Consider the following 24,220-nt stretch of genomic DNA (forward strand, 5'->3'; position numbering starts at 1 on the left):
TTTTTTTGTTCATTACTCCATAATATTTTGTCCTTTACTCTTTTCAAATTAAAAGTTAAAAAAGTATTAGTATAAAACTAGTAACTCAAAGTTTAAAAAGTATAGTCAATTTAGCTTGTTATAATATTACTGGAGATGAGAACACGGGAAAGAGAGAGAGCGCGAGCATTGACACACCCAAAATGAAGTCTTTGGAAGGACTTCTATTGTCATGCGAAGGAAGTTTCCATGAAAGGATGGCGTCACCAGCATGGATATTTCTAGGATGGAGCTATATATATATTTTTTGATATTTCTATAACGAACACTTCATATATATATATATATATATATATAGAGATAGATAGACACACGTGTTCGTTAATAAAAATTACATCTTATTATTTTGGGTACTTAGTCAATATTTTTTGGACACTTTGCCAATATTTAGATTGACACCTTTTGACATTTTAAATATAAGTGTAACCTATAATCTTGAAGTAATATGAACACATTATGAAGTGTTCAATGTTTTTCTTTCAGAAAAATTAACAGTATACATATGATGAAAATTAAGCATAAAATTATATTTATTCATTTAAAACAAAAACATTATTATGACAAAGTAGTATAATAACGGTATATATGATATAAAAATCATTACAGTAATGATATAATTTAATTTTTTAAATCATTTTAGAACAACGCTAATATAGAAATTAGAAATGAATTAAAGTTTTATAATACTACTACTCAAATTAATAGATGTATATATAAAAAATTCATATTTATATATGTATAGCCGTGTCCAATACTCGTGTCCTATTATTTTTTAAATTTAATATATCGGCGTATTCGTGTTATATTGTGTCCATGACAAAAACACGACGCGTCCTCTTGACAAATTAAACTAGCTGTTATAATTGTCAATTTACTTATAGAACTTGAGGAATTAAAGTCTACTTAAGAGAAACGTATTTGGTCTCTGAATACTTGTTGTTATAAACCCAAGTCTTTTTCCATTCACATTAGGTGTGGGACAAGAACCTCTAACCAACATAACCAACCCAAATACGTTAATTTTTTTTTAACTTTTTCATGTAATTTCATATACGCATAACCAACTCAACCGCGTTAGGTTATTTTATATATATATTAATTAGCAAAACACATGTGTGATTCACGTGAATGAAAGTGTGTGTAGAAACTATAAAGTAAAAAAATTGTAAAGGATCAAAAATATATATAAATATAATTTTGCATTATTATTTAAAAACATAAATTATAAATAACATTGTGAAATATAAATAACATTATTATTTAAAAATTGAATAATATTATAAAAATATATTATTTATTGAAATAAATAACATTAAAAAATTTAAAATAAATTATAAAAAATTAAGTATAAAAATAATTTTATATATGGAATTCTTAATTTAGGATTTTATTGGTATATTTTGATATAGAAATGTTGTTATATATTTATTGAAATAAATTATATATTGCATTATCTAATTAGATTTCCTTTTATTTAATTTACGTTTTTGTACTACTATATTATTAGTAGTAGAATTTATTGTCTTCTTAGATTTCCTTTTAATTAATTAAATAAATAAGTTTTAATATTATATATTTTATTCTCTAATTAGATTTCTTCTTATTGAATTTCAATAACTTTGTTGTTAAAAATTATATATTTGCTTCTCTAATTAGATTTCCTACTATATTACTATTATTAGTAGTACATCATACTACTATTTTATTAAACAAGATTTTTAATATTATATATTTTCTTCAATAATTTGATTTTCATTTATTGAATTTTAGTACTATATTAATATTATTTAGTATTCATTATTTAATTAAATTTTCTTTTATTGACATATTTTTAATAATTATTTTTAGATTGAAAGAAAACACCAAAAATTTAACTCCAAGAATTTCTGATGCAATGAATGTGAGTTGCACTGTGCAAAAATGGTACAAAAGTTTGATCTCAAATCAAAAGCGTGGAGGGGATGAATAAGTTTAAGTTGCTCTTTCTGTTGATTTTTAAATTATTTTAGTTTTTACTAAATTAAAACTAAATCAACCGCATAAATCAATAAATGAAGTTTAGTTAGGATCTAAATCACACAATCTTTTTCATTAGATGTCGTTCTCGCACTCCGAACACGCTCCAGCTTTCATACTCCGCGCACACTTTTGCTCATATTCTGACTACTTATGACTTAATTTTATAGTTCTCACCCTTCCCCTCCCACTTTATATAACTTAGGATAGAATTGCATAGAAAAATGTAACATGAAAACTCTTACAGGAAAAATCACGGTCTTGTAAAAAACAATCCACTATTCCAAAAAAATGTACGCTACTCTCTTGAGTTTCACATCCATTACGCTACTCTGACATGTTGGAAATATGCTAAGTTGCTAACCGGTTAAGAAATTTTGAAAATTGAAAAGTCAACTTTATTTAAAACCAAAATTTGAGAATCAAACATGGTGTGCATTTTGTTGTCATACCCATATATGTTTTAATTGATACGTTTTCACTCAAATCATCATTATTGATGTACTTTTTTTTTTCTCGAATTATCAAGATTTAAAATGAAGAAAAAATTACAACTCTGATAATAGCGCTTTTTTGCAGCCAAATTTGTCAGTCTAATAATCCTAAAAGTTTCTCACATTGAAGTAGGACACATCTGGACTTAAAATTTTTATAAGATTCTACTTTTCTTTATTTATATTTTGTTGGACTCTAATTACCAAAAGACTCCATCGGAAAAAAAAATAAAAATTCTGTCACACCTTCCACACCATTGGAAAATTCTCTTTTATTAACTCGCATTTAAAAAATCTGACGGTCCTCAAACTAATTATGTAAATAGTAAAACTGTGAGATATTTTAGAGGCGGACTTTTCTGCAACCAAAGAGTGTGAGTCTTTCAACGAGGATAACAGATGTGTACAATGTCACAATCATACTGACGACTCGGTAGGCGAATAAAACGAGGGTCTTCAAGGAATTATTCCAACCACACTCGTTACAGCGTACGAAAATTAGATAGGTATATAGAAATGTTACGTTAATAGACTAGTGGAAATTTGGAAGGGTTGACTCCAAAGTTAGCATTGGCTCACCCAAAATTAAGTATTTGGAATTGTTTCGTAAATTTTTTTTTTTTTGGTTAATAAGGACTTCTATTGTTATGTAAAGGAAGTTAATATTATCAATTAGCTTGTTTTAATCCCATTATTGGAGATGAGAACACGGAAAGGACTTCTATTGTTATGTAAAGGAAGTTAATATTATCAATTAGCTTGTTTTAATCCCATTACTGGAGATGAGAACACGGAAAGATAGCATTGACCCACCCAAATGAAGTACTTGGAAGGACTTCTATTGTTATGCAAAGGAAGGTTGCCATGGAAGGATGGTGACGACACCACATCTCTGTCCACCCTTCAAAAGGGATACTACCGCTTTAAATATTAATTAGTGGATTGAGAAACAGCCAAAGCGCCCTCTTGACAAATTAAACTTGCTCTTATAATTTTCAATTTACTTGTAGAATACGAGGAATTAAAGTCTATTTAAGAGAAAAGTATTTGGTATTTGGCCTCATGTCATTATAAACTCAAGTTTCTTTCATTTACATTCGATGTGGGACAAAAATTTCTAACAACATAACCAAATCAAACACGTTAATTTTTATTAACTTTATCGTATAATGTCCTATACCCATAACCAACTCAGCTTCATTAGGTTATATGTATATATTTTAGTACACCACATGTGTGATGCACATTAGTGGAGGTGTATAACTCGATAAAGTAAAAAATTGTAAGGGATAATATATATATATATAGAGAGAGAGAGAGAAAGAGAGTTTTGCATTACTAGTATTAATTAAGAACATAAATTATAAATAACATTTTGAAATATAAATAATATTATTATTTAAAAACATATAATTTATTGAAATAAATAACATTAAATTTTAAAAAAATTAAATATAAAAATAATTTTGTTTATAGAATTTTTAATTTAGGATTTTATTAGTATATTTTAATATAGAATTGTTATTATGTATTTATTGAAGTAAATTATATATTTCATCCTCTAATTTGATTTCCTTTTATTTCATTTCAGTATTTTCAATTACTATATTATTATTAATAGTATTTCTCCTCTGATTATATTTCCTTTTATTGAATTAAGTAAATAAGTTTTAATATTATATATTTTCTTCTCTAATTAGATTTTCTCTTATTGAATTTTAGTAATTCAATTTTTAAAAATGATATGTTTCCTTCTGTAATTATATTTCCTACAATATATTATTATTAGTAGTAGTATGTCCTATTACTATATAAAAATATTATATATTTCATTCAATAATTAGATTTTAATTTATTGAATTTCAGTATTTCCTACTACTATATTATTTTTGGTTTATTCTTTAATTAGATTTCTTTTCTGTATTTTTTTTCTAATTGAATTTTAGTATTTATTAATACTATATTATTATTTTTACTATTACTATATTATATATTTCATTCAATAATCAGATTTTCATTTATTGAATTTCAGTATTTCATACTACTATATTATTATTATTATTATTGGTATTTCATTCTTTTACTAGATTTTCTTTCTGTATTTTTTTTTTCTAATTGAATTTTAGTATTTCTTAATACTATATTATTATTATTACTATTTTCTTTTATTATAAAATAATTTACCAAAACTCTTTAATATACTGAAGCACAATAATGTACTCAAACACTTTGTACTTTTAATAATAATAGTATAGATATATCTTCTTCTTCTCTTTTTTTCCCAAGTACCAAAAAGATTGAAAGGGCAAACTAGGTTTTCATGACCTAATATTGAATCTTTTGAACATGTCAAATATTAGTACCAATACCAAAACGCTAAGGCTCTTTTTGGATACATAGGAGAGAAAAGAAAGAAGATTATAACATTATGATGTAGGACAAAATTCTGAATAGTTCTACAAGTTTGTTTTTCACTAGAACAGAGTATTTTTTTGGGTAAAAACGACGCATTAAAAAAAAATCCACTAGCTTTAGCTTTTGGGGCATGTTAGTTTTTGGCTAAAAACCTTATTTTAGGGTTCCGAAATTGTGTTTTATTGTCTTATAAGAGGCCTGTTAATTATTTTGAGATTTTTGTTCAAAACCTTATGGAAGTTGGAATGCTCTAAGATTTTATATTTAATAGTTTTTTTTATTAGGTTTGGTTTTTTTATTTTTATCATAATTTTTAGAGAGAATTCTTTTTAGGCTTATTTAGAGGATGAGTTTCCCTAGGTTTTTAGTTTTCTTCTATTATTTTTTTTCTCTATTGTAAATAAGCATGTATTGCGCACACAAAGCATAATTCAACTAATTAATAATATTTTAATTGATTTTCAATTTTTATTCAACTTTGCAATTCAAAGTAACGGGTCATTGTAAACAATTTTATCGTTTTCCATTACGTCAAAGAAAGGAAATGATGACAATGATCTTTACTCATATTTGAATAGATAGGACAGAGAAAGAGAGAGAGAGCATAATTCAACTAATTAATAATATTTTAATTGATTTTCAATTTTTATTCAACTTTGCAATTCAAAGTAACTGGTCATTGTAAACAATAGGTAGGAGAGAGAGAGAGAGTAGTAAATGATAGTATTCTTATTTGAATGAGATACATGATAGAAAATAAAAGAAATGATACTAATTAAATTACTATCATACCCTTTTAATTAGATATGACATAAGTGAAATAACAATTTCCACTATCTAATTGTCAATGACAGTTTCAAAATTTTAAAATACTACTTAACCAACTATCATTTTCGTTCCAATCTTTTAATGTTTGGAAGGAAATGATAAGGAGTTTAAACAACCCAAACACAGTCTACATTATAATTTCCTTTAGTAATAGTAAGTTTTTTGTTTCTTTATTAAATGAAATGGCCCCCCTTGAAATTTCCTATTAAAGGTATCAATTTTGGATCCAATATAATAATTGTTCAATATATATTGTTATCATTCAATATATATAGTTATTTACTTTAGTTTATGTAATTTTTTTAAATGCCCCTATGAAATTCTCTCTTTCTAAAAAATTCTCTAACTTCATTTTTTTCCTCTCTCTCTCTCTTTTACTTTTTTGTTATTTCAAGGTTTTTTATTCCTTCAAAAAAAAATTCACTCACTTTCTTCAATACAACCCTAATTTTCCTCTTCAAAGTTCTTTCATTTTTATTTTTTTTCTCTTCTTAAATTTTTTATTCTTGCACGCATATATATATATATGATGTATGTGTAATAATAATTTTCTCTCTTTTTAATTTTTTTCCCTTGTCGTTTGAATTTCACTGCAAATTTATAAAATTAATGTTCAAATATAATTAGTTAAAACTTTTTTATTATATATTTTTTTCAGAATAATGACATATATTGTATTTGAATTGAAATTATATTAATTTCTACCTTGCTATTTTGCCGCACGTCAGTTGAAAAAAAACAAAAAACAGAGACCATATGCTCATTGAGCTCCCCCGAGTTCAATTCCTTGTTCCATCCTTGGTCTCTGTTCAATATGGGGAACAGTTCAAGCATCGAAACCAAAATTATGTGGCCAATGATGAAGAAGAAGCAGAATATCTTTTATTTTTACCAAATAATCATTAGGACAAATTATAGTTTATATTATTTTGAAAAAAATTAGAAACAAAATTGTTTTAAAGTCGCCTAAAAAAAACAAAAAAAATTGTAGAATAATTTCCAGATTTAAAACTTAAATGTTAATAAATGACCAATTGATGACTTATTAAGTAAAAACCCTTCTTGTAAGAAATTATTTTATAATTAGATAAATTTACCCTTATACATTAAACTCAATTAAAAACTGTCTTCAACTTAACATTGAAATGTCGAGGTTCTGTCTTCTTCTTCCTCTTCTATACTTTCCAAAAATATATCTAGGGTTTTTCAAAACTTAACCTAACTCTAACAAATCGCAACTAAAAAACTTAATTTGCTATGTAATTAGACTTTATATTCAACGTACTATTTCGATTTCATGTAAATTGGTGTGACTTGTGGTTAAAAGATTACATTTTTTGTAGTTTTGTTGTGAATTGTCTAAGAGGTTATTGGTTCCTTTATTATTTTGGGGGATAAATTGATGGTGGGTGTTAAGAAGAGATGATTTCTTTGTCTTTCTGAGATTCATCCTCTTTAGAGCTACCCTTACGGCTTTAATATAGTTTGCTATGATCAACCACACAAAACAATAAATGAAGTAAAGTTAGAAATTACATCAAAATATTTTATGTGAAATCTCTCACAAGAAAAAACTATGGAGATTATTGGTCTCAAGAAAAACAATTTACTATCTCGAAAAAATGTACATTCAAGACCAGTTTGAGATATATCACTCAGTTGAACTTTTTGTGACCCCAAACTATAGCAGGCAGACAGGATACAGGGTGGAAATATAACAACCTGTTAAGAAATTCTGAAAATAGAAAAATCAAATTTAAAACCTTATTTTGAGAATCAAACTTGGTGTGCGTTGTGTTGTCACATCCATATATGTTTTAATTGATCATGTCCTCATTCAAATCAAGTTATTAATATACTTATATTTTAGCTCCAATTATCAAGACTCAAAATTAAGAAAAAATTACAACCCTGTTTTTGCACCCAAATTTGTGAATCTAAATCGAAAAGTTTCTCACATTGAAGTAGGACCATCTCGACTTAAAAATTTGAGGAAATTCTACTTTTCTTTATTTATATTTTGTTGGACTCTAACTTCCAAAAGACTCCATGGAACAAAAAAAAAATTATAAAAATCTATCACACCTTACATAATTTTCTTTCTTATTAACTTGCATTTAACAGTTAACAGTCCTCAAACCAATCATGTAAATAGTAAAACTATGAGATATTTTAGAGGCGGACTTCTCTGCAGTCAAGAGGGTGAGTCCTTCAACGAGAGTCACTCATTTAACAGATGCGTACAATGTCACAGTCATGGGAGGACTCGGTAGGCGAATGAAATGGGAGTCTTCAAGGAATACAAATAATTCCAACGACAGCAGTTCCATTGTACTACTATTTGGCGGTTTAGAGACGGACTAACAAATAAACTCAAATTTAATCAATGATAAAACCTTACAACGTGGCAAAATAGTGGCCATGCAAATTCCAACTGGACCAAATAGACACACGTCAGATGGACTGAATCCAAGCTGGTCTTCAAGGAGTACAAATTCCAACCACACCAGTTCCATCGTACGAAAATTAGGGAGATACATAGAGATGTTTCTTTAATAAACTAGTATTGGGAAGGGTTGACTCCAAAGACGTGTGGAGTGTGGGCCTTGAGAGCCCACTAATATGTGGCTCATGGTGTAGAGTGTAGACTAATTAACATATATATATATATATATATATTAATTAATTGTAATAAAAATTTCTCCTTATAAAACGAAGATTCCAAGACTTGGTAGTAAGACTAGTCCAGAAATGAAGGCTGTTCAATCACAATTTATTGTGACCTACTGTACACGCGTTCTCACATTGAATAGCATCATCCATCTGTCACAATTGACCATTGATGCTACATTTCTTGGACTCAAATTGCCAAGTATAAGCTTATATTTAAGTTGTATTTTCGGAGTTTTCTGAAAGCAAAAATATTGTGTGGAAGAAGTCATTTTGGTAATTAGTTGTAACAATCATAGTGGCCATTTTGGAGACTGTTTGGCATAAAGACCTGACAGGCAGGCTGATATATTTTTTAGGATAGTTTCAACGAGCCCAAAAGGAACCATCCCCAATTGAATATTTTCAGATTTCCGTCACTAGTTTAAATGGACTATTTAGTAATTTTTAGTTTCATTAGAAAACATTCTCCATTCTGATAGTTTAATATTCACTAAAAATCTATCACACCTTCCACACCATTCTGGAACAAGTAAACTGGGCTCTGGGAAAGCCCTTTCCGTGAGCCAAAAGGCCCAAAAACACCCTATTAGCCTTGCGGAAAATGGGCAGGCCCATATGATCTCGCGGGGCGAGCTCACGGAATACCGTGAGCCCTAGCTCGATAGATATTTATTTATTTATTTTGGGCCTTAAAAGGCAGCAGGTATTTTTTAAAAAAAAAAAAACCCAAAAATGAGTGATTTTGAGGTTTTTTTTTTTAAATAAAATTAATCAAATAAAAATATATTGCCTAGGCATTATCTGTCCAAAAACAATTTTATTTGGGTCAAAAATAAATTAAAAAACAATTTTTTTTTTTTTTTTTTTTTTTTTTTTTTTTTTGTTTTTTGTTTTTTCCCTTCAAAAATTGATTTCTTTAAAACCTTTTTTTGCTTAAAAATTTAAATTTCTGCCACAAACAGTGCGTTTGGCCATTAAGGTACTGTTTGGCTGACACAAACAGTGCCTTAATGGCTATAAAATTAATTAATTTTTTTTAAAAAAATAATAATAATAATAATAATTCATTTCTCTTTTATAAATATCCCAACTCTTACCACCATTCATCACATCTAATCCATCTCTATTATCAATCATTCAAGTTTTTTCATCTTTTATTTTTTCAATCTTACCTATTATTTTCAAACTCAATCCGATCCATGGATCCTCGACATCCATATTACTATAACATTCAATTCAACTCATCAAACGATGAGTTTTTGCCATTTCTCAAAAATAATATCGATTTATCTTCCCAATCAGAACTACATTCTAATTATTATGGGAAAAAAAATCTCAATTTCATTCTTATCAACCATCCCAACCCTCTCATCAATATTGTTGTACTAGTGTTCCACAATCAAGTAACTCAAAACCAGCCACATAACAACTGATTATCTGAAATCCAAATTGGTTCAAGACCCAAAATGAGACTTTATGTTAAGCGTGGATGTCCATTACTTCCAATGCCATTACAAGGCAGACTGAAGTATGAATAAATTATGAGAGCGAATCTTAGAAATTTATCTACAACATCTTGTTGTTCTAACTTCACGAAATTCAAGAGCTTTGATAAATTGTTGGTCCATTATTTAATAAAAAATCAACAAATTTTTTGGGTTCATGACTAAAGTCGAAACGAATTGCCCAACGGCTTTGATACTAATAATGTAATGTCCCAAATTTTATTTTTATTTTTATTTTATTTTTTCTAACTGTGCTCAAACTAATCATGTAAATAGTAAAACAATGAGATATTTTAGGGGCAGACTTTTTTGCAGCCAAGAGTGCGAGGCCTTCAACGAGGGTCATTAACAGATGTATACAATATCACAATCATTGGAGGACTCGGTAGGCGAACGAAACAGGGTTCTTCAAGGAATACAAATAATTCCAATCACACCAGTTCCATGGTACTTATTGGTTGGCGCTCTAGAAATGGACTAACAAATACATTCAAATTTAATTCATAATTAAGCCTTGAAACGTGGCATAATGGTGGCCATGTGTAACGGATCGGCGTTTGCCCATTTACCCAAAAGCTCGAACTGTTAGGTAAAGCTGCATACCCACCCATTTATACCCAATCTCTTTCCCATCCGATTCCGATGTGGGACAAAATGACCCTTGTTACATTCTCCCCCACCCAAACTCGCAACGCCCTCGTTGCGGTTGGGCTACCCTGCCTACTCGGGATGACTCACCTGGACGCCTTCCGGGCCGGGCGCTTGGTATGGCACCGGATCAAGGATTGGGTCTGGCTCTGATACCAACTGTAACGGATCGGCGCTTGCCCATTTATCCAAAAGCTCGAACTGTTAGGTAAGGCTGCATACCCACCCATTTATACCCAATCTCTTTCCCATCCGATTCCGATGTGGGACAAAATGACCCTTGTTACACCATGCAAACTCCAACTGGACCATTTGGACACAGTCAAATGGACTGAATCCGTGCCGGTCTTCAAGGAGTACAAGTTCCAACCACACCAGTTCCATTAATAGATTTCAAGGAGTACAAGTTCCAACCACACCAGTTCCATTAATAGATATGTATAGAGATGTTACATTAATAGACTAGCATTGGGAAGGGTTGACTACAAAGACCTGCGGAGTGTTGGCCTTGAGAGCCCACTAAAATGTGGCTCATGGTGTACAGTGTAGACTATTTAACATATACAGTAAATATTATTATTATTATTATTATTATTATTATTATTTTCTTAGTGCACTTATATCTGTCCCATAACACACACCATTCAAGTCAGGAGTGCGGTTGAAAAACGAAATTTCAAAAACTTACCTTTCAAACCCCTGCCAATGCCGCCGTTATTCCCTAAAAAGCACATATAAACATTACACACACACGCACATATAAGGGAAGTGGGGGCTGGCGGGCATGGCCCCCCTAATTTTTTGGAATTGTTTTTTTAGTATAGGTAAAAATAAAATAGTATATTATATATGGTATAAAATCTGTTCTGCCCCCCCCTAAGAAAAAAAAAATTTATTTTTAATTAGCATTTAACAAAAAATAGTTTATATATAATCTAAAAGAAAGTGATTTAATTGACTATTGTAGAACCCCGATAAAAATTTAATGTGACTATTTTAAAATTTTAACTCAAACACCGTTCTTTCCATAATGTGACTGTCTTAAAATCTTTTCAACTTAAGCACGATTCTTTCCATAACCTTATTAGCCTAAAATTCTATCTTATACATGATTCTTTCTATCACTTTTTTTTTTCTTTTTATTTATTTTTATTGGAATGCTTTTATAGGAATTCTATAAGAAATTAATTTTTACATATAACAAAAATTTCATTTAAAGTTTTGAATATCAACAAAAATCAATGATTTAAGAATCTAAATTCTTATTTTATTAATTTTTTTGTGTGTTTTTATATTTATTTATTATCATTGTTATTGTTTTGTCAAATTTTCAATTTTTTACTTTAAAAAAAAATTTATTTTTTTTGCTTTTTTTCTTTTCGGTAAATAAAGAGAGTTATTTAATTGAATTTTTTTTTTTATAATTTTGGCATAAATCTTATTTGTATTTGTTCAGAAAGTTTGATAAATTTGTTTTTTAAATAACTAGGTTTTTTTTTTCCTCTATTTTCTTTATTTATTTATTTATTTTTTTAAAATTTAGATAGATATATTTTTGTATGAATATAATAAAGAGTAAAATATTTTTGCCTACGTAATATATATATATTAATTGTAATAAAAATTTCACCTTATAAAACAAAGATTCCAGGACTTGGAACTAAGACTAGTCCAGAAATGAAGGCTGTTCAATCACATCCCACTGCTACAGTGCTCGAGTTCTCACATTGAATACCATCATCCATCTGTCACAACCATTGATGCTACTACATTTCTTTGACTCAAATTGGAAAGTACAAGCTTATCCAGAGTATTTAAGTGGTATGTTTGGAGTTTCCTGAAAGCAAAAATATTGTGTGGAAGACGTCATTTTGGTAAAATAGTTGTCACAATATTAGTGACATGCATGGTTCGAAGCCAAGCAAGGTGACATATTTGTAAGGATAGTTTCAGCGAGCCCAGAAAGGAACCATTCCTTATTGAAAACGGCCACAAGATCAAGACTCGAGACTTTTTCTCACAATATATGTAGTACTCCTTTCGTCTCTAAATGTCATGTATTGAAAATCGTGAAGTTGTGAGTCACGATTCTTAATACATGACACTTACTATAAGGACAGAAGGAATAATTATTAGTGTTGAATATTTTCAAATTTTGGTTAGTAGTTTAAATGGACTAGATTTCCTTATATTGTTATATTTTCTATGTTATATTTTGTTATAAAGCATAAAATGCATGTGGAAAGAAAAATTAAACAAGTAAAACATATAAATATTGCGTGATTCAGTCAGTTGGACATACATCCACCACACAAAGAACCCGAAGAGTTACATATAATCTCTCTTTCATACTCAATACAATGGAGAAGAAACAATAAGAATGAAAATAGATAAAAAATAGTATGAAACAATAAGGATTTTCTCCATTAATTACTCTAATAATAGTAAATCTTCACTGATTTCTCTATTAAATTTTCAATACTCTAAAGTTGGAGTATGAATATCCAACTAGCCATTGAGATGGCGAGTAGTAGCAAGTGCCAATGATAAAGAGATAAGAAAAAAACGAATGACAATGCTACCAAACATCGGCAACCCAAACAAGACAACTAAAATTGCCGAAGACACCACAAAGGCAAAGAATAATACTACCGAACACATCGGCAGTTCAAACAAGTCACAAATAGTATCGAGAAACCCTTAACAACATTTCAAATATTAAGGAAATACTCCAAAATAGGGGTCCGAATCTAGGAAGAGAAATTAGACACTAATACTATGTTGTAAAGCATAAAATATATGTGAAAGTGAAATTAAATGAGTAATATATACAACTATTACATGGTTCAGTCACAAGGGATTACATTCACGGTACAAAGAACTCAAAGAACTACATATTTTTCATTTAATCTCTTTTTTCATACTCAATACAATAGAAAAGAAACAATAATAATGGAAAGAGACAGAAAATAGAAAACAATAAGTATTTTTCTTCATGGATTCCTCTAGTAACATAAATCTTAATTCATTTCTCCATTAAATCTTCAATATATATACATGCACTGCAGAGAGCAAAATGATTCATTCACTTGAATCAAAGGCGGAGGCAGCATGTGCCCAGGGGGGCAGCTGCCCCTGCCCATGCTGCTCCACTATCATTTTTTTTTTTATACATAAATTATTAAAATTTGATAAAATGCCTCCCCTAAAATTAATAAAATGGGCCCTCTGCCCCTGAATTTATTATATTTTATTTTATGCGTATAATTTGTAAATATTTATAAAACACCCCCATAAAATTTATAAATTATACCTATAAAATTATCTATTTCTAAAAACATATTTAATTCTTTATTATTTTTCCTTTTTATTATTCAATTTTTTTTTTGTCATCTTCAAAAACTTTTGCATTCTCTTTCTACAATTAAAACCTATTTTTTTCTTCAAAATTCTCTCATATATTTTTTTTCTTTTTATTTAATTTTCTTCTTAAAAAATTCATTTTTCTTCCTAAAACTTTCTCTTTTTTTTTGCACTCATATATAATTTATGTGCAGTACCTTTTCTTTTTCTTTTTTCTCTTCTTATTCATTTTTTATTGGCTTATTCTAATGCAATGTTGTTATACTATTATACCTGCGTGAAAAAAAATATTTTGCTAAAGTGTTAACGTGGCTCCCGAAACAAATTCCTGACTCCGCCCCGGGCTCGAATTCAACATAATTTGTAGTTTTTTTTCGTGAACATTCTCCACTACGACAGTTGGTAGAAGCAAAACAATCACAAGTAATATTTTCATGATATATGCCCTCGTTTTTGTAATCTTGTTTTGTTTTTAATGAAGTTCACGAAGAAAAATAAAAAATAGAAAAAAATAATAATAATAAGAAGTGTCGGGTGGACCCTGGACGTGAGTCGCCAGACAAAGTAAATGTTTGATTCACAAAGTCGTGTAATAACTTCAGAGAAGATTCATTCTGCTTACAATTCTATCAATTTAATGAACAGAAGAAAATCCTTAGAATCTTCTTAGAAAAAGATTGCTGAAATAAAGTTTGTAAAAACTCTCAAATCATGATAAGAGGGCCTGACAACTTAAAATTTGGTATAGTACCGTATGTAATTTTTATTGTTTTGAAATGGTTCAAGGATATGTGAGGTTGCAAATTTAAATCAGAGAAGTATATATATTAGAAAGCATTTTGTATCCCAAAAACAAAAACAAAAAAAGAAAAAGAATACTGATAGCTAATTCTTATACTTTGGTAATTAAAATTTAATGAAGAATCAAACTGTACACAAAGGTATATTAGAAGAAAACCCAGAGCCCACAAGCTGTAATAACAGCAACAAAAAGGAAACTAGGGCTCGTATGTTTCGATGTAAAATATTTTTTTTGAAAAAATATTTTTATTTTTAACCTAAAATATTTTTTTTATTTTTACTTTGTCGGTATTTAATAAAGGTCTACTTCGAGGTTGAGATCGAATCCATTGAGCAGGGTATGTAAAATAACTTGTTGAAAATTTATGAATAAATTATTTTTGTTAAAGTTTAATATATTTTTTTTTCGTAAAATATTTACGACAACTAAACAATAAAAAATAAAAAAATTATTTTTGAAAAATATTTTACGTCCAAACAAATGGAGCCCAAGTGCCTAAAACAGAGAGAAAATGGTTTAAAAGCCCAACACTTAGACTGAAGTGTTTTGGTTGCTCCTTGTATTACAAAGATTAATAGTCTTATTGATATTAATATTATACACGGATTCAAACATATAAATTGACACTAAACGGCCACCATCAGAGGCCTAAATAAGAGCCTCAAGACAAAACAAACAAGCAAACTATAGCCTAAATCACACACCGACTTAAACATAAAATGACCATGACACTCAACATCCATCATCTACCGCTAACCGCGGATTGGTTCTCTAGACTACTAAATCCAGCTGTGGTGTTACCGCTACAAAACTCCATTGTATTACCTAACAGGAGCTCATTCTCCAAATCCGCTTCGCCTCCAGCCCAAAGGTGCTTCTCCACTCTTGTTAGTCCCTCGAGCTCCATTGCCACTTCCCTCATTGAAGGCCGTTCATCCCCCTTATATCTTAGGCAACATTGTGCAAGGTTAGCAACTTCACGTATCTGATTTACGTTGCCTTCATTCATGATTCGATCATCTAGAATAAGGGACAAGCGATTCTCTTTAACTGAACAGATGAAACACGTGGCTAAGTTTCTCTCATTCTCTGGCCTTTCAAAAGAAATAGCCTTTTTGCCGGTAAGTAGCTCCACAAGGACGACTCCGAAGCTATACACGTCACTTTTCTCGGACAATTGACTTGAATAAAAATATTCAGGGTCTAAGTATCCAAGTGTTCCCTGAACCATTGTTGTCAACTGCGTTTTATCCAATGGAATTAGTCTCGAAGCTCCAAAGTCAGAGACTTTTGCAGTGAAATTATTGTCCAAGAGTATGTTGGTAGACTTTATGTCTCTATGAATAATTGGTATAGAAGTTGCAGAGTGCAAATAAGAAAGCGCTTCTGCAGTTTCTTTGGCTACCCTTAGACGAATTTCCCATGGAATCGAGGATATACGGCTTACTTCATGTAGATGCTGATACAAAGTTCCATTGGTGATAAATTCATAAACCAGCAAAGGCACTTCAGTCTCTAAACAACAACCCAATATTTTTACCACATTTCTGTGGTTGATTTGAGATAGCACAATCACCTCATTAACAAATTGATCAAGTTGGCTTTGATCAATTCCTAAGGACTTCTTGATAGCAACAACTTTGTTTTTGGGTAGAACTCCTTTGTAAACTATACCGAATCCTCCTCGGCCTATGATCATGCTTCTATCGAAGTCATTGGTTGCCTTCTTGAGCTCTTCTATGGTAAAGATTTTGGCTGCCTCAACTGAGCTATCCATCCTTGAGAGCTGTTCTTGTAGTATCAAACCACCATTTTTCCGAAAAAACTTTTCTTTAAGTTGGACCAGATTTCTTTTCTTGATTCCCCAATATAACCAAGAACATGCCACAACTAATACCAAAATTGCTATGCCAATACCTACAATTAAATTAAATATGTAACCAAAATGAAATTAACGAAATAAAATGTAACTCAAAAGAAAGCTCATCAAGCAAAAGCCCAACATTTCAATTATTGCAGCGACATTGATTCACAGACTGCGATGCAATGAAGAAATTAGATACTCATGTAAAATACTCTACATTTGCATTAAGACAGTGATCAAGTGAAGGCTAATTTTGAATAGGAAATTTTTGGTGTAACAGAGAAAAAAATAAACGAATTGTAGAACAAACTTTCAATTTGAACTTTTATATTTACTTAAATTTTTGGTATGCTGGAGAAGAAATTCAGAAAATTTTGCCAATTGCATGTACTATATAACCTGAAATCACTACAATTTTCAGAGAGAAATGGTTGGCCAACTTTATGCATAAACTTTGTAGTTCGCCATGCTAAGAACTAAATAAAAACTGAAATAAAATTTGTCATGGAACTGGATTAAGTGTAAATACAGGAAAGCAAAATTGTTACTTGGCCATTAGCTCAGTTAGTATAACCTCTCATGGAGAGGTGATGGTTTGGAAAACCAAAGTGAAAATTTGTTTTAAAAAAAAAAAAAAAAAAAAAAAAAAAGGGAGAAGAAGAAAGAATGTACTCCCTTCCGCTCAAAATTCTTGGTCATTTTTCTATTGTAGGATATCCCAAAATATATTTCTCATTTCAAAAATAAATATTTTATTTTTTATAATATTTTCAAATTACCTTTTTCACATTGAGTTGATTAAACAAGTGCATAGTTGATTAAACTAATTACATTAAAAAATAATAAAAATTACTATCATAAAAAGTTGAATTTCTAAAAAAGCTCGGAATATGTTTGGCAGGCATGGAATTGGAGCTTTAAAATTGGTGAAATTAAAGAAAATCAGCACAGAAAATTAAATCAGAATTTTCTCTAATTTCAAGACTCCCAATTCCATACGGATTGAAATTTAAAGCTGAAAAGCAAAATTTACTACAGATTGAAATTTAATTTAGTTTCTACCCAACAGGCATTCTAACTGCATTAGGTCTGTAAATGGATCCAGGATCAAGGGCAATTTGGATCAGACATAATATAACTATTCTGTGATCCACTCCGGTTTGATATTCCAAAGCAATAACACAATACTAATTCGAATTTATAGTATTAACAATTTTGCATCAATCTGATAAGAAAGTAATTAAAGCTTTCAAGAGATAGTGTCAACAAGTCAAACCATCAATATCTAATGGAGACTAATTCGAATTTATTGTATTAACAATTTTGCATCAATCTGATAAGAAAGTAATTAAAGCTTTCGAGAAATAGTGTGAACAAGTCAAAACATCAACAAGTCAAAGATATGATCTGATTTGATAACCAGACAAATTATTTGTATTATTAATCAGATATTTAATTTGATAACCTAGTTCCTTAAAGATGTCATTTTTTTGTTAAAAGGGATTAATTTCAGAAGAAATGTCAAAATGATTCGAAAAACAGGTACCTGGCTTGTTGAATGCTTAAATAATTGGTTACTCCTTTGTTTCAAAAATAACAACATTTGGACAATAAGATTAGTGTTGATTTGGACTAGAAGGTGTTGAATGAGAAATATATCCATTATACTTTTATTATTATTTACCATTACAACATTTGGACAATAATCCATTTTCAAACTTATTAAGGACAAAATTGAGTTTTAAGTAAATTTCAAACATGAGATTAGCTCTGTAATAGCTCACAATAGTGACGAATTTTATGACCGGAAAATTAGTGTTACTCAGACCATAAGTACAGAGAAGTTCAGTGTTATTTTTGAAACTAGAAGGGCATTTAGTTGGGGAGGTCAATGTAATTTATTCTAAAATTAAACATTAACAAAACCAGATAAGATAATGATAGTAAAAAGGGAATTAGCTATAATTAAACCATCTATGCATAACTAGGTTACATTCTATGTAGTGTGGAGGAACTATTTTTTAAAACCGTTCGCCAAAATATTTTGTGTCAAAAAAATTACACAAAAAAAAAGGTTTTTGTTTTAAATAATTTTTATTGGGGAAAAAATTTCAACTAAAATAACTAGAAGAAGTCCCCAAGCAATCCAACGGAGCTTAAAGAACATTTTCTACAGACTGGTTATTAGGAAAAATTTATTCAAGCTTCCAAGTTTACTCTGTACTTACCAACAGTGACCTTTAGCCATATTTCATTTGCAACACATCCCTTGCCATTTCTTTTGCCATCCCCATGATACCCCTTTGGGTAAGAACAAGTAAAATTCCCTTCTGTGTTGTGACAAACATTTGTACACATATTGAGTTCTGGACTCAAGCACTCGTTGATATCTGCCAACAATTAAAACAAAATATTCATAATTTATTCAAGAAACAGAAAAAGAAAAGATAAAATCGAACAACAAAAATTAATTACATGTACCTTGGCAACCATTTGGAAGGTATGGGTTACCCTGATAACCTTCAGAGCAATTGCAGCGATACCCTGAAATATTATCAGATTTGTAACATTTGCTATTGTTTCCACATGCCTCTTCACAAGTCCTGCTCCTAATTGCCCAATCAAGCACCAGAGGCAACTCCTCAATATTGCTGAAATTGTAAAGATCAACTTTAGAGAAGTTATACTTGCCTTCTTCAACAACAAAGGCAAAGCTACAAGGATTGAAGTCCAACATCCTCATATGGCCATTCGTATTGGACATGCTTCTCACACTCAACTTAAAATCACTTACCCCTTGTGGAATCGGTGTTTGGCAACAACCAATGCCAGAGCACAACCCATTCTCCGAATCATTCATTGTTACACAAATGGACATGCAATCGGTTAAATACTTGTTCTCGACAAAATGCATCAGGTATGCATTGGTGTCGCAACCTATGGCCATGAACTTGTTTCTAGTATACGAGATGGAGTAATTGAACAGCCTCATCCAAGGGTCGTTGTGTCCCGAGCGGACTGATTTGTTGTAACAATCGTAGGCTATGGGGCTCAACACTTGAAGCTCACCGTTAAGTGATATGTTAAGGACGGGAAGGTGGTTCGTTCCTAAGAATGGTTTGTTTGAGTAGTCATCACATGTTATGAGGAACCACTCATCTAGGTAACAACCCTTGCCTATGCCGAATGGGTATGGAATGGTTAGGTTGCCACAGCTGTGTCGGCAACCGGGCAACCCTTGAGCTGATGTGGGTGTTGCTGCAATTGCTGCTAATGTTACTGTTAACAGCAGAAATAGTGGTAGCATTTTATGAAAGGTCATTTGCTTCTCTTTCTGTGAAAGTTGTTATTTGTGAATACTTTCTGAATTGTTATAGTGTATTTATATATATATATATATATATAAAATCTTAGCAACGAGAAAATCTACAATACACTGTATCCCAAAGTCTAATCGCACAATACCTCCCATATTTTTCTAGTAGACTTTATTTTTTGAACTGATCCTTATCCAAAATTTAATGAACTGACATTAGTCATCTGCCAAAGAAGACTTCTGTGAGAGTCCATTGATACTCCCATGGGCCATTGACACACTCGAACGCAAATTCTCTACACATGTAAGTTGAATTGATTGCAACCATTTTTAATGGGGAGAGGATTTATTCTCATCACTTTACTTATTATTTAATTTAATTTAATTTAATTTTTTTATTTATTTATTTTTTTCCTTAAGAATGTTATATTAAATACTTGGAGGTGCAAGAATTCGAAGTCACGTTTACAAGAACAACGAAATCGAACCAGGCTTGGTTATGAAGGTTCAAAATGTTAGTGAGAACTGTAACCTTTAAGTCCTAGAGCAAAGTAAGTACATGAATTTTTTGTTAAAGTATCAAATATTTTCGAGAAAGAGACAACTGTTGGTATTTAATATGATTTTGAGAATTCAACAATAAACATAAATTTTGGATTAGATCTTATTTTTGAAAATTCATTACAAAACGATTTTAAACAAATAAATTAGTTTATTTTACAAAATTTATATAAAATAAAATTGCCAATAATATAGAAATATATTTTACACATCCATACATTTCTCTGAGTATCGTTCTTACAACGGACAGAGTGTAATGAATTTAAAACTATTTTCATTCTCATGACTGTTTGGTGTTTTGTGACAATGTTTCGAATATGTCACTATGTAATGGTTCAATTAAAGGATTAAAGAAAAAACAATTTTTTTTTTTATATATATAAAATAATTTTTTTATATATATTTATTTGACACTTAATTTAAAATTGAAGGCTGACAATTTTTTTTTTTTTTTTCGGCATACGAGAGTGATAAATGTGAGTTCAAAAAACAGATCCATATCATATCATTCAATGAATGTGACAAATATGTCACTACATGGTGGTGACCAATTCGGTAGATACACTGAATGAGGGGGCTTCAAGAGGTGCTAATTTCAACCACACCAGTTCTAAAAATTTAGATAGATACATTGATGGCCCCATTGAACTATGGAACGCTCGACTCGATAGACCTGTAGAGTCTGGGCCGCTCCAACCAAACACTTCCAAGTGTGTGGGAAGGTGCATGCCATAGAAGTTTCTTGAGGTGGTCCCCAAATATTTTATTTTATTTTTTTTAGATTTTTATTTATGCCCCTCAAAATGGGTCAATTTGTGCCTCTCCTTCACCGAGAAAAAAAAAAAATTATATATATATATACACACACACACACATATATATAAGTTGTGATGCCAAAACTAACTGAAAATTCTAATTGGCTTCCAACTGCCTAAAAATTATGCCAACGAATATCAGCTCGAACACTTCTGACATGCTTTTAAAAGCGGAAATCCTATACAATGAAATTTTTTAAATTTATTATTATTAAAGTTTTTATCATAATAAATAGTTACTTCATATACATATAAACATTTGTAACATTCATTTTGTTTATGCTTTTAAAAACGGAAATCCTTTAAAATGAAATTTTAAATTTATTATTATTAAAGTTTTTATCATAATAAATAGTTACTTTATATACATATAAACATTTGTAACATTCATTTTGTTTATACCATAACTATCTTTCAGTTGAAAATGTTATCGTGGCCGACCCTAATGGAAAGGTGAGCGTTTCCAATTGGAAGGATAAACGTTTCCAATTGGAAGGGTGATATGCAAATAAGGTACAATCATGAAGCGACATGTTGCTTTATCAAATGAAGCCATTTGGTACAAGTAACTGCATAGGGAGGTGAGTCAGCTAAAGAGGGAAGAAATTACCTACAATTGCAAAGACGTGTTGTAACAACCCGAACACGGGGGTTCGAATCGCTAACCGGGTCCTTACCAGAACCCGAGATCGTTTAAGGGCATTACTGTCATTTTTAACGTCAATACATGATACACAAGTCGTTTACAGTACTCGAAATCACACACATCCCAGAAAGGTTACAAATACAGGTGGGGTAAAACAACGTCGGCCGGCTAAAACTGGAAGGTTGGTCAGTTGACTAAGTTAGTCAGCCGGTTGAAACGAAGGTTCTGAGAACCCAACTCTCTGCCTGGCCTTGAGATTCACTTTGCCAGCCTGCCGATAGCCCTGGAACTGAATAGGAATAGCAGGATGATGCATCCAAGGTCTCGAACATAACCAAGCTCAAATGTGAGCCAAGGTAAACTGAAAACATGTCCCAACTCACAACAATACAACATGAAATCTTATAATCATAGACATCAATAAAATTATTCAAAATAACCCATCTTCATCCCATTAATTTCAAATATATCAACATGGCCCTTATATGTACAACCTTAAAACAAAATGAATTCCATTCATAGCATACATCCCTCAAAATACACTTATACATGCCCAAGGAACAAACATTGAAATGGGATTTAATTACAAAAGATAACAAAAATACTCCACTAATCCACTTAAGCTTGTGGAGGAGCGTCATCCGCCGCTTCCTTCCTGTGACTTGAAAATAGTAATATAAGGGGTGAGAACAACGACTCAGTAGGAGGTGCCTAAGACACACCTTTTAATAACCCCGTGAATCCAAACAAAGTGACGGACGTATATTTTCGGATATTATCGTTGTGGATACACTCCGTACAAAAATAATTTATTTTCCTACAATCACTTTATTAAAAGTGTACAATAATAAGCTGGGTCGAACCTAAGGGAATGCGTTGGTCAACTAATCTGAATCCAAGTTAATTTAAATCTTAACACAGTAAAAATTGGGTGGATTTGAAGATGGATTTAAACCAAAAATAATAAAAGACGAAAGATATGGAACCAACTTCATCACAAATCTCATAACAATGATTAATCAAATCTAAAATGGGAAAATTCAATATATGTATAATTATGATTTGTGTGGCTACAAACACACAACAATATCGCCAAGAAGATAAATGCATATATAACAAAAAACTAAGTATAACCCATCTTCGGTTGGCACGGACCGTCTACCTAACTACATTACTCTTAGGTTATAGTACGGTCCGTCTTCCCTAGGCATGATGTATCAAATCTCTTGAATTATATGCCATGAAAACAATTGCACAATCATCATTCTCATTGTCACTATAAGAATAATTTTGAGCTCACTCAAGATATATTTTCTATCTATATTATGCAACTATCAGCCATATGAATTAACACAATAAGAAAATCATTACTTGAATGTAATTAACATTAATCCCAAATCAGAAAAGCAAAACAAATAAAAATAAAATAAAATAAAGAAAATAGAAAAACAAACACTAAAGGGCAGGAGCCCCTTGGCTATGTTCTTCCCTCCCGAAGCAATATTCTTTATATTTTTCTTCCTAATTTTGCTCATTCTTTCCATCATTCTTCACTTTCCTTTTATATTTATTTCTTCTCATCTCTCTTCTTTTTCCCTTTTATATTTATTTCTATTCTTAGCAACTGGTGGGCCTATTTAATGACATGGCATTGGTGAGTCCAGATGATGATGTGGCAGGACGACCCCCACGACGAAGCGCTGATGTGGAATGATGACATGGCAGTTGACATTGACCAAAATATATACATATAATTCTACACCTTGGAGAATTGAACCTGAGACCACTGAAGAAATAGGCAAAGGACTTAGCTATCTTTGTTGAGCTGCTCCTTGTGTTTACATGTTGACTGAAAATACATACATATATATATATATATATATATATATATATATATATATATATATATATATATATATATTCTTCTATATCACGTAGCCAACTTCCTATTGTCCACCAATTTTTTTTTTATATAATTTACCTATTTTTCTTTTTTTTTTATGGACATTACAAATAATACAAATAAATATAAAAATCAACTAATTAGTTAAAATAAATAAAAATAAAATACTAACTAATATAAATTTGGGGATAAAAAATATATAAAATTTGAACTCATCACAAAACTTTTATGTTTTTTCATTCCAAGCTGTTAATGTAATCCGGCCCATAACAACTCTATGGCATCATGAGAGAAGGGTTGGCTAACTATCCCTGACCACAAGGCAACTCCAG

General features: G+C 30.4%; 1 protein-coding gene across 1 annotated transcript; it reads right to left on the reverse strand.

Moving 5' to 3' along the window:
- Window positions 1-15,340: 15,340 nt before the first annotated feature.
- Window positions 15,341-20,027, reverse strand: LOC132274445 (putative wall-associated receptor kinase-like 16). The gene is made up of 3 exons (XM_059775718.1): window positions 19,129-20,027; window positions 18,876-19,037; window positions 15,341-16,700 (listed from the first exon to the last, which is right to left on the reverse strand). The coding sequence occupies exons 1-3, from the start codon at window positions 19,967-19,969 to the stop codon at window positions 15,526-15,528; spliced, it is 2,178 nt and encodes a 725-aa protein (XP_059631701.1). The 5' UTR covers window positions 19,970-20,027; the 3' UTR covers window positions 15,341-15,525.
- Window positions 20,028-24,220: the final 4,193 nt, after the last annotated feature.

Source organism: Cornus florida, unplaced genomic scaffold (genome assembly GCF_030987335.1).
Source record: "Cornus florida cultivar Cherokee Brave unplaced genomic scaffold, ASM3098733v1 CherokeeBrave_3.0.0_Hap2_Chr09, whole genome shotgun sequence".
NCBI classification, from domain to species: Eukaryota; Viridiplantae; Streptophyta; class Magnoliopsida; order Cornales; family Cornaceae; genus Cornus; species Cornus florida.

What these genes read in the sequence shown, in the direction of transcription:
- LOC132274445 (XM_059775718.1), bottom strand. Translation starts at nt 19,969, where the DNA reads ATGACCTTTCATAAAATGCTACCACTATTTCTGCTGTTAACAGTAACA. An exon ending in CCTTCCAAATGGTTGCCAAG is followed by an intron (nt 19,038 to 19,128) that starts GTACATGTAATT and finishes AATTGTTGGCAG; the next exon opens with ATATCAACGAGTGCTTGAGT. An exon ending in ATGGCTAAAGGTCACTGTTG is followed by an intron (nt 16,701 to 18,875) that starts GTAAGTACAGAG and finishes ATTTAATTGTAG; the next exon opens with GTATTGGCATAGCAATTTTG.